Source organism: Haliotis asinina, chromosome 10 (genome assembly GCF_037392515.1).
Source record: "Haliotis asinina isolate JCU_RB_2024 chromosome 10, JCU_Hal_asi_v2, whole genome shotgun sequence".
In the NCBI taxonomy this organism is placed as follows: Eukaryota; Metazoa; Mollusca; class Gastropoda; order Lepetellida; family Haliotidae; genus Haliotis; species Haliotis asinina.
In genome coordinates this window covers 55,915,805-55,928,627 of record NC_090289.1, presented here as the reverse complement: position 1 = coordinate 55,928,627, position 12,823 = coordinate 55,915,805, and the positions used below count along the sequence as shown (strand labels likewise).

At 39.5% G+C, this 12,823-nt stretch overlaps 1 protein-coding gene across 1 annotated transcript in view; it reads left to right on the top strand.

Moving 5' to 3' along the window:
- The first annotated feature begins 4,843 nt into the window (after window positions 1-4,843).
- Window positions 4,844-12,823, top strand: part of LOC137297718 (contactin-like) — a 30,265-nt gene continuing 22,285 nt past the window's right edge. The window contains exons 1-4 of the mRNA XM_067829651.1: window positions 4,844-4,950; window positions 7,729-7,826; window positions 12,000-12,094; window positions 12,644-12,729. Of these exons, the coding sequence (XP_067685752.1) occupies window positions 7,748-7,826; window positions 12,000-12,094; window positions 12,644-12,729 (260 nt within the window). The 5' untranslated portion in view covers window positions 4,844-4,950; window positions 7,729-7,747. The remainder of the gene's footprint in view (window positions 4,951-7,728; window positions 7,827-11,999; window positions 12,095-12,643; window positions 12,730-12,823) is intronic.

Sequence of the window (12,823 nt, the reverse complement as noted above, 5' to 3'; positions counted from 1 at the left end):
TAGGGATACGAACTCACCTCGACTCAGTGTCAACCCAACAGGTTCCAATGTCTTCAAGGGTTCCATGCCTACTTGGCGTACTCTTCTCTGGCTCCTTGTCTCTACAGCACCTACTGTTTTAATGTCCTGCTTATCCCACATCAAGTCTGGATCTCCTGGCTCTCTAACTCCGGGAATATTGCCCAATATTAAGTCACAGATTGGTGTGTCCATACATGCTGCTCTCACCATACCCGTGTAAAAGGGCGTATTTACAGTAATCCATGCTACCGGAAGTGTCAAGATCCTGCTATCTGCTAATTTACAAGATTGTGTTTCTGAAGTCAAACATGCATCTTTTACCATTGACCTCCTCACTATTACACCGTTACATCCCGTGTCTCTAAGCACATCTACTGGAGTGTCGTTTACCTTTCCCTGATAAAATGGCATGCGGTGATCTTTGGTAAGCACACTCCCTGAGGCTACATCTGCTTTAGTAACCTCCTCTGAAGTTGCTGCATCACCATCTAGAACTTCATGTATGCAGGGCTCTACTTTTGTGTTATCTGGATGTATTAGAGACATGTTTGTGTTGTCTTCACTCACCTGGATACTTGCCACTTTAAACTTGGGTTTCTTGCACTGTGCTGCCAAATGCCCAGTTTGATTGCAGTTGTAACATGTCCTTTCCTTAATAGGAACAAATTGTTTGGAACAAGTACCATGTTTACCTGATGCGCTACCCTCGACTATTTTCCCTTTGGAAACCTGCTTGTCAGTTTGACCTGGAATAACTGGTCTATTGTATCTTCCATGACTCGTACCTCTAGCTTCTATAAATTGCTCTGCTAGTCTAGCCATTTCCATCGCGTCTTTTGGCTTTCTCTCTCTCAAGAATATACCCAGATCCCTTCCAGTCACATTCAAAATCTGTTCACGCAGCAGCAAATCTCTCACACCTTCGAACGTCTTTTGTGTACCACTTAGTTCAATCCATCTGTTGAAATAGTTCTCAATTCTAACTACAAATTGTGTGAAAATCTCACCTGTTTCAGTTTTAGCAGTCCTAAATTTCTGATGGAATCCATCCTCAGTCATTTCATAGCGTTTAAGTAATGCAGTTTTAACTGCATTGTAATTTTCAGCCTCAAAGGCATTTAACCGGGAGTATACTTCTAAAGCCTTACCTTTCAGCAGAGTACACAGGTAAGCTGCCCAATGGGACGGGTCCCAGCCTTGCGCTGTAGCTACACGTTCAAACCTTTGCAGATATGCATCAATATTGTCATTGTGGTCGTCAAATGGAGGCATTTTAGGCATCTTGGGAATGGCTGCCGATCTATTCTCTCCTACCTGCCCTTCTTGATTTCCTGCTGCACTCTTTTCTAACTTGGCTAGTTCTATTCTTTCATTTGACTGTATTTTACACTTTTCTTTCTCCAATTCTAATCGTTCTCTCTCTCGTTCCCATTCTAACCTTTCTTTCTCCTTTCTTTCCTCCAGTTCTAACTTTTTAATCTCCCGCTCCCTAGCTCTTTCCTCCCGTTCGAGCCTGTCCTTTTCTTTCTCATTCTCCAACTCCATTTGCTCTTTCACAAACACTCTCAAATCATCTTTCTCATACCCTAAACTCTGACCCAGTTTGATAAGTTTGTCAATGTCCATAATTGTCTGTATGAGGGCAAAGCAGGGTACACAAAAAGTCAAACTGTCTGGAATAAATAGGGATCCTACCCAGAATAAAACCGGAGGTGATTTCCCATATATCCCAATGTTCAAAATGTTCACGACGAACCAATGGCCTTAACTGACCAATAACCACAATACACCCTCCACCCTTGAATTCCAAATCATACACTCAAGGACGCAGAAGTGGTGCCGTATGTTCTAACCCTTCTTTATGGACACAAAGATTCTGCAGCGATATACAATCAACAACGCTACATCAAATGCGCTACAGAACACAACTAGGGTTCCCTTTGATAGTGACAAATAATCTAATTATCCCACCGCTGCCACCAAAATGTCACATACCAAAGTAACCACAACAGAAGAATAGTTTGTTTTGCAAAACTTTATTCCTCCCCTTAAGATATAAGTAACCCCAATACCTATACTAAACTAATTCTACAGGTGCAAATACAACTAACTAATCTAATTACCTAACCTAGCTACATATACAGTTCTGTCTACCACTTATATTGCTAAAGTTCTAATAATACTACTACTACTACTAACTACACTAAAATCCTAATACCCTCACTAATATAGATAATGATTACATATAATCCCAATCAGAAACTAAACAATTGAACTAAATAACAATAAAGGAATTATCCACTCAGAGAGAACACTTTCTCTTTACAATGTAATCAGAATGTCAGTGCACTTTGGTTCCACTTGGTGACGTCATGGTATTTGTGTGGTATCCCTCACACCCAGGCGATGGTTTCCCTCACGGAGTTTAAGGGGCCTGTGTAATGGTTGATGGCTGTGCCATCCACATCTCACATTACTAGGAGATACATGCTCCTTGTACAACAGGGAAAACTCTTGTCTGTCTCCTTACAGGCGGAGATACTACCCCTCTCCTTACTTTAAGGATAACCGGCCAGTTCCGGGACACTACAATACAATATAAGTAACTACAGTTACTCAGTAAGACATGTGTCAATGTCTTATACTTTATGCATGTACTTTACTCCGATTTACATATTTGAAAGTGGAACAGGTTTTGTGGAACGATAACATTCAAATTTTGAATGGCTTTGTGGCCATATAGTGTTACAATATGCACATATATCTAGAAATACTACATCAGTAAAACAATTTCTTGCTACATCTACTCAATCAATAAATACAAAAGTAATAATGATAATAAAAACTTACGCCAGCCAGCGTGAGATGCAATCCCATACAAAAGTTGAACCCATACAGGTGAACACAGTGGTGATTCTGGCTGACTGTGCAGATTACTACCCTTCCTCACTATTTATATTGACCTCCCATACCCAAGCTACTCAACACCTCTCTATTGTTTACAAATTAACACCCCAGCTCTCTGGCCATACCTGGTCACGCTTCCCTGAACATAACCCTGTTCCCATAGTATTACCGAACATAATCTAACAACAACTCCCAACAATATATAACACACTCTAACAATACCATACTACATCTATTTACAGTACCATAAACTAATTATATAAACGAAATCATCTGTGATCTTGACAGCGACCTCCACAGACTTAGAACTACCACTAAACCAAACTTTAGCTAATCTGCTTTTATTACATCCCGGTAACTGAGGATTGGTATTGAGAAGTAGTAGCCGTTATTGAAGATAAAATCGGGACTTTCGCCGATTTTGCGCCGCCATTGTCCTGACAGAACAACGATCACACATGACAGAATTCATCAAATACAAAGACATGTATATGCTTTAGCACCCCAAACCTCCGACGCACTGTTGCAAATACATGTATAAGTAAGTACATGAGAATAAATGAGAAAAAATAAATCTTACCTTTGTAATGAAAATACGCGAAATCTATGACAGGCCCACACACGTTTCAGTCAGCTTCCGGATAGGCCGGGCAGTACAAGATGCAGTGCTGATGGTTTCACGCATTGGCTTGAGGGCCATCCCTCTATTATAAGACCATACCTTATTGGGCTTGTTGTGGGTGTTGTCACCAGGTATGAACATTGTTTTGCAATGGAAAAAACGGAACTCCAAATGTCCAAATGGTGTCGATCATTCCTTTCCTTTACAGCACCATAACACAATAACACACACACACTCACACAAACACGAAACACACACTCTCTCTCTCACACACACACATTCACACACACACACACACACACACACACACACACACACACACACACACACACACACACACACACACACACCGCACACCGATACATCCACTACAGTTAACATGGGTAAATACAGGTCGGCCGCATACCTTTCACTCCCATGTTGCTGGTAAAATGCATCTTATACCTGCCGACCCAAGAATCTGACCTGGGTGTCTGTGTCTGGGTGCTGCCTGAACCACGTCAACACTTCCTACATGTCGCATGTTCTTCTTGTTACATAGTGGTACGTCCACCGAGTGCTTGGTTGGCACATGTCACTGTATGTGTTGATCGATGCTCATGCTGTTGATCACTTGATTCTCTGGTCCAGACTCGATTGTGTACAGATCGCCGCCAGATAGCTGGAATATTATATATTAGTGTGTCGTAAAACTAAACTCATTCATTCATTCACTCACTTCCACTGAGTGTCAAAAAGCATTTACCTAACATTTCACACTACACTCAACATTGTCACAGATATATCACTCCGGTCTATTAGCAGTGAAGCTCAGAACCTAGAAACAAACGGTGGATATAATAAATAGCATGGTGCACTACAATGATCTAACCAATCAAAATTAGTCCAGGCAATGGATGGATTCTCATTTTTTGTTTGTTCGTATAATACTTTGTTAAGAATTCCGTACTATGTGTTCAGGACAATTGAGTTGACTTCTTTCATGACCATTTTAGAGTTTGCTGTTATGTAAAATGAAGATAATTTTCTGGATATACAACTTCTTTATTCTGTAAATGGCGACCTTTCGACATCTTAATGTCATTGTCCAGCAAGTGTCGTCACCTTTTGATCAGTGGGGTTACACCTTGTTAACAATGCAGCTGTATGTGTTCTGGACGTTCAGGTTGTTGAGTCCCAACATGGAGACTTGACCAACATACCAGGCCATAGTGGACGACAGCTTGCTGATATCTCCAGTAACAACAATACTATCTGGAGCATCAAGCCGAGCTGTGATTGGCTGCTCCTATCAGAAGCACAAGGCCAATGCGAACCTCAAACACACTTGAATCCGTTGGGTTACACGTTTGGATATCTGTTTTTGAAGAACGCCCATACCCGTGACTTTCACATTCGTGGTAAGTGAATATGTATTCAAACAAGTATTTACCAGGCACCAACAGAATAATGAGGAATATAAAACAATTTCATAGGGTTTTGAATGTCAGTTCTAGTTGTTTTAGGTTAGCTTGACTAGATACAACATACAGAAATTACATATTCTAGTGTACTGAAACTAAACTGGTGTTTTAAATTTATTTAGAAAACAAATTATGTTTAAACATAGACTAGATTTAGAGGCTATTGTTTAAACAAGTCAGGAGTTAATTCATGCAAATTCATCAAATTAAAATGAGAGTAGAAGGTGTAACCTTTGATGTTACCCTGTATATCTAGATCCGCACATCGAGCTCCGTGTTAGAAGTCAGGAATCCATGCTTGTAGCAAGGGATGATTAAGTCGATAAACTTTCTTTTCCAGTTAATCTGTAAGTAAATCTGGGTAACCTCAATGGATCGAATTCATATTTTTTGATATTCTTCTTCCAACTGTTTTGGGGTTGAGGATTCTCTCATTAAATACTCCTAAACATGATTCTTCACTCCTACGTCAAATCACATGGCAATGTTATGTTCCCAGCTGATACCATCTGATTCAATCATTTAGAACACCTACAATTTCAACAATCTGGTATTGGTATTTTATTGATGCCTCAAGATAAATAGCGGTGATACACTACTGTCTGTTTCCTTTTACCTTTGTCAACTGCAGAAGAATGTAAAGGGAAAGCGTATTCGAAAGCAAACTCCAGCACGTAACTGCAACAGAAGCGTATTCCATTAAAGATGAAATGGTTCAGAGTAATCACATGATTACTGAAATTAGTTGGGAGATCCGGTGCTCGCATCATAGTAATCATGTCCTGATTAATCGGTAGTAATTTAGATGTTTAAATTCCATGTCATGATCACGGGAAAGTCTCGTCTGTTGACCATCTGATACTGGAAGGCAGATTCCATCCCGCGGTACACCCTTGCCAGAAGGAAACGTATAGTGAGTCAATTGCATGTTACGTTACTATGAAGAATTTCCCCGTTCTGTTAATAACATAATAAAACAGCTCACTGTAGATGGAAGTCCGACTCGGTATATGTAGAGGACGTTTATCACTCCTCTTGAGGCAGTTAACTTAGGTATGGTGCTGACATGTCGGTGAATATTATTACAGCCATTCTGTGATTCGAACCCACAACTGCGAATCAAGACTATCGAGGAAGGGCTGTCCCGGTGACGTGTAACAGGACAACTTCGAACTCTGAAGAAAAGTAAATGTTCCAAGATGTCTTCACTCCTAGATGTACGTGAAATGCAAACCAAAGCCAGATTTAAATCACGTCACGTCACGTCACGTCACGTCACGTCATGTCATGTCACGTCACGTCACGTCTCGTCACGTCACAGTTTCCGATTTCCCTTAACTGGTGCTTGAGACCACCATCACTTGTGGTTTTCTTTCCATTGACACTGCATACTATGGAATTCTGTTTAGAGAGACGCAAAACCCCAAACGCACTAACGTTACTAATGGATATTAACAGAGACTGCACTGCAGGTTAACCCACTCCATGTCGTATTTGTTGTAACGCGGTTCTAGCTGCAGATTACGTCCTCCGGTTAGCCAGTGGGCGCTCGAGAAGATACCCCAGACACAGTGCGTGTTATCTGTAGTCTTGTAGATGTTATCAGCTCCTGGAACTGACTTTTGTCCTCTCAAGAGATTAGATACGGAACGAGGTCATTGCAAAAGGACGCACGGTACATTTTTGTGTGTCTAACAGGAAACATTGCTTCGTGTTTGAGTTGAGGTGAAATCTTGTGCAGCGTCGTGTTCAGGATTACTCCTCTTAAGGACATGTGTGTGAGTGCGTGTGTGCGTGCATGCGTGCCCGTACGTGTGCGTGAGCGCCTGTGTGTGTGAGTGTGTGAGCGTTTGTGTGTGTATGTGCGTGTGTGGGCAAGCGTATATGCGTGTGTGCGTGTGTGCGTGTGTGCGTGTGACTAACACGAAAACACTTAAAAGAACGCTAAACACATAATAATTCTCTCTGTAAACAGACTTTATCAGATTCAAGTTAAAACGAGACACTTTACAAAAATAAACTCCCAAATGTTCTGTCACAATAAAGTATAAACTACGACATTTACAAAAGCCTGTTCCTACGACTTTTGAAGCTTGCAATGCTTTTTCAGACAAAATATCCTTTTCTTCGATTACAGTCCCGTCATTTCAACAGCACGAATTCTTGAAATGCTTCAGTTAATTTCTGGCTGATTCGAGTATATTTTCGAAATCTTCAAGTTTCTTTAGAAGACATTGAAACTTTGATTAATTTAAAAGACACATGAGGCAAAGAGAAAATATTCGAAGCAGCGAAAACATTCTCGAACGGTGGCGAATGTGAATATCTCCATTATTTATTTTCTGAAACACGTTTCGTATAGGTAAAAGGTAAACACAGTACTGCTTACTTCAGGGAAGTTCTTTGATTAAACTAATGCAAGGAGTATTATGTGATTGTGTCTAAAACAGTGAATCTCAGAAGCATGTCCTAGTTTTATGTCAGTACGTACGTTTGAAGGTATGGCGAGAGTTGGCCACCTGGTAAAGTGTGCTTGTGGAAGAGTTTTGTTTGAGACGTTTTTGAAAAATCCATTTTAAACAACGTATATCAGCAGTTATGTAATTATGAATTCATTCATGATGCTAAGTGTTCGAACTGTCATTTCGAGAGCGAGAGTGAAATATGCCAGGAAATGTCTAGCCTATATAACTACTGAAGTCTTATCCATTTCAGATGTAACAGTACAGAGACGATGAGACTACACGTGATAGCTGAAGTATGTGTGCTGCTTGTCCTCGTACCACTGGACCAAGCCAGGGGTCAAGCTTACGGTAGGTCGTCCCCACCCCATTCTACCCCATTCTGAACCTTTGATAACTCGAAGTGTTTCTGGGTTCGCTGTAACTTCGACATACTAGTGTTCCACTGTTTATCAGTGTTGGTAACACACTGCAGTTTCCCCGGCTACCACTGAAATATCATAGTGTATCAGCTGTTGAGAATCTAATACGCACATTTAAGTCAGTGGGTTTTCAAAATATATAGAATCTATTAAACAGTTACAGTTTTCGTTTGAAGTTTTTAGTTTTGAAATAAGCATTCACCTTGTTTAAATTACAGTATCAAAGTACTCATACACTGACAACATACAAATAATGAAGGAAGGGTCTTGAGTTCTGTAACAAACTCTGAGTTGCAGAATTATTGGAGAAGTAGGTTCTCATCACGTCATGAATTAACCGCTATAGTATCGCAATTGTATATTTAGCTATAATGCTATAGTAAGATAAGTTAAGATAAGATAAGATGTTTATTGCATAGCATACCATGACGAAACAGAGGCAATAATCTAGAAACTATATACAAAATATAAACACAGTAGGTGCACAGATATAGAAATACAGATACATTTCATACATGAGTGTGAAATCACGAATCATATGTCGTATAATCACAAAGAAACAATATGGAGAGACTATGGCAGTACACAGAATTCATTTAATATTGTAAATATGATGACATAGTTTGGCACTTGTTTCATATCATCTGGTTGTGAAAATTGTTAAAATGTTCTTTTATAGAGAGTGTAGCAATTTTTTATGAAGATAAAGCATTGTTTGTAGAATTGTTTGTAGCAGTGATTCCCTTTCTTTACTATACCTGGCACATGATATTTTATGACGTTGTTCATCTTCACATTTCACAGGACGTTGTTCTAGAGGGGTTGCACATTTTGTATATCCTCTGGTTATAATTTGGACTCAATTATGATTATTCAACCGTAGTTTTGAAAAATGTCATCTTTGATCTTTGTTTCTTTAATGGAATTCTCGAGTTGCGTAGATGGCTTGAACAATGTGTATGTTCTTAATTTGTTATTTGATGTGGGTATTCACTTGATGAATGGTTGAACGTGTCTTCATATTTGGACTGGAGTTCATTCCTGGCAGATAGATTATTATCCGTGTTCACTATTTCGAAAGTTCGCTTTATTTTATTAACCTTATGAAGCCAGCCTTTTTTATGCATCTTTAAGCGTGACATTTGTTGTGTTGTCCATATGGAACTTATAATCAATTATCTTTCTGATGATTGGTTCCAGTAAAAGGGTACACACCTAGTTCTGCTACTTACGTGTTTTATTACCTACTCCTAACAAAGATTTAGAAAACTGAGGCTGTAGTTTGTTTTTGTTTTGTTTCTTCTCGGAGCAGTGTTTCAATGTCTTAAACTTTATTAAATCTACACCCCAAACATACCAGCAGTATAACATTGATGGATCTATGGTGGTTTTAGAAAGTCTGAAGACGACTTTTACTGGAATATCACCATGAAAGGCCGCTGTTTTAACCTATGAAGAGTGCTTATGTACAACGTTTGAACTTTCTATTTCAAGAAGTTGTATACCTTTATATGTACATGTCTGCTGTAGCTATCGTATGTTTCTTTGTGCTGGCCTTTAAATTTTTGCATTTATTGTTCTTCCCGAAATTAACTACTTTGGATTTATCATCTTTAATTTGAAAATTATTTATAGTGCAATATCGTGGTTCATAGCATTTGCAATTGAAGGAGTGAATCTGATAACAAGAAGAGACCATCAGCAAATAATAAATGGCACATTTGGATATTATTCCATTTTTGTCCTAGAGGTTCTGTCTGTAGATATTTATGTATATCATTTATAAATGTGTTAAAGAGTGTTGGTGGTAATGTACATCTTTGTCGAACACCAGAGTTTGAGGCAAAAGGCATAGATAACCTTTGTGATGTCTCAGCTGATATTTCAAATTTGAGTACAGTTGACTGTAACAGTATCTCAATAGTATTTTGAACTATACCAACAGTATCGCATTAGTATTTTTAACTATATCCACAGCATCGCAGTAGTATATTTAGCTATTGTTATAGGATATGAGCCGAAATAGTCAATAATAATACGTTAGGGCCACGGTGGAGTTAATGCTGGATATGCTATCCGTATTCGCGAACACTTGGTGTCTGTCATCACAGAACATCAGTGATCGATAATTTTCATCATTTATTTGCTTCAGTCACTTTATAAGGATGACCGTCACTATTTATTCTGTGGTGCTGACACTTTAAGTTAGTCTTTTTCTTATAATAAAACAGTACGTTTCTGATTATGCATGACAAAGAAGTTTTGTGTTTAGCCAGTCGCAAATTAGACATTAGACACCCTTCCCCTGAGTATCACAATGCTGGTCCCTACTTGTGGGTGAACGTACACCGTGGCTGTGACACGTTCCTGTGCAGGACAATACAGCCAGATAGCCAACAGTGGGTGAACGTACACCGTTGCCGTGACACGTTCCAGTGTAGGACAGTACAGCCGGGTAGCCTACAGAGCAGATCATCTCGTTATCTCTGTGTACAAGTTTGTCCTCACCCTGAGTGAAGAATGTGTGCATTGAGTTCTACCATAACCATTGCAGATACTATCTACGAGACATCTAGGTAGTTTTTCCTCTGTGTGAATTTGGGAAATAACTGAAAAAGTAAAATTTTCAAACAAGAAAATATAATGTGAATTACATGTGTTTTGGCATACTTTGTGTATCTGGCAAATGTAGAGTTCATAACAACGCTTATAAGAACTCTGTTAAGTATTCAATAATAAATCGGTCGTGCACAGCCACGTAATTTAGAAAGGCGAAACATGAATAAATGCACGTATTAACATTCTGATTTACTCACATGACCGAGGGAACAAAGCATGGTAACTGTCTCTTGGCACGCTAAATTTTGCATGAGTGCACATTAAGAAAGTGAACAATGTAAACGTGTTATATTTGATATAGTGTTTGGCAAGGCTGAACACCATCTGAGATTCAGACCCACTCTCTCAAATTCAAGAACTTAATCGCCAACGCAAAAAGTCCGCCATCTAACCCACTCAGTCAGCGCAGCTTGACATACATGCATTTCAGCAGGACGCAGGGTCTGATTTCTTTAATCATGCAGCGATACTTTATAGCGTTTCCTAAACAACGGTGTTGACAAAGTATGAGGAATTGGGTTATTTCATTCCCAGTCTTCAGGTGACATATACCATTATACATAACATGCATTATATGGTCATTTCTGCAGTTAACGTTCACCCACCAGCTACATTCGTCTCTTTCATCCAGTCTACGATATTTGACATATTCCACCATAAAACGTTACATAACATAGAATGTTATTTGATATATTTTATCAAAGATAGATATTTGACATATTTCAGGGAAGTGCGTTATTTGACACATTGCAGGCAAGATCGTTGTTTGAACATATTTCACCAAAGAGCATTATTTGACATATTTCACCGACAATTTGAATTATTTCACTAATTTTGGTGACGCGATGTTATCAATGCCTGTAGCCATCCCCAACGTCTGAACTGCGGTTAACCCACGAACTTTCAAACATGAGGAGAGATAGCGCCAGGTTATGTCTGTCCCAGGATGTGTTGTACGTCGCTGACGTGCAGCCATGAAGGTGACACGTGATAAGCTGCTGATCAGAATGTCAGTGGCAGTGCATAATGTGAAAGTTAAAATTTGAAATTTGCGCTGAAAACCTCTTCCGAGAACCAATTCGGTCTTACTGTCCAACTTACTACTGTTTCACTCTTCAACCTTTAATTAATCCTAAGAGGAAGATACGATGTCGGTATCTTTGATTGTATAGTGTTTCTAATGACATCCTGTTCAAGGCTGTACGGCGCTGTCCTTTCAAACACGTGATAATATTCCTGTGCGGATGCTCTACTGATTTTGTCATGTTACTGTTTTGGTAGCGATGGCGGTGGTCATGTTGGGGATGATGATGTTGATGATGATGTTGAGGAGGAGGAGGAGGAGGGTGATGATGAGGGTGACGGTATGGTGGTGGTGGTGTTGATGCTGCTATTGCTTATGATAGTGGTATTGGTGCTGCTACTGCTGTTGCTGTTTCTGTTGATGTTGATGATGAGGATGATGGTGATGGTGATGTTTCAGATTGCCCTCTAGGATGGGATGAATATGGGCTGAAGTGTTATCACTTCGTGATCTACCCACCCCGGGTGTATGCGGAAGCAATAGCGGCATGTCAGGTACAATAATTGTAAAACATTAAGTGTTCCAAGAGACTCAACACGTGGTCAAATATTTGTAATTACTGTTTTCTCAGTGATCTCCCGTGGCCATATAAGCCGATCATGATTCAGACTGTTCAAATTAGTATGAAGTATCAAATAAATCGAAATTAACAAGATGTTTCTTTAAATTTATCGATAACTTACATGTCGATGCAAATAAATATTATTGCCGACAACCCACTGAAAATGCTCACGTTCCACACAATATAATTTTGTAAACACCTGAAGATATCTGACATTATTAACCTGACAATATTATGTGCGAAGAACTGAAGAAGTAAGACATTGTGATGATGAAAACTGTTGAAATTCTAAACCAAAACACGTTATGTTGAAATGTTGAGAGGATATCAAGAAATATCAAGGTGAGGAAAACAGACACTGTCGTGTTGAAAAGTGTTAAAGTAACTACACACTGTCATGTTCTACACACTGTCGTGTTCTACACACTGTCATGTTCTATACTGTGTCTGTCCGTCACTCATGTTCCGCGTCTCTCGTCAGGCTGACGGAGCCAGTCTAGTCAGTGTTAACGACGCCAGTGAACACAACTTTATCAGCCAGTGGTTGACCAAGAACGACGAAAACAGGTTAGACTACTTCTAATCAAGACATGGGTCTCGTCAGTAATGTGGTGCATAACTCGGATAATGGCTTGAATATGGCCCTCTCAGAGGTTACGAT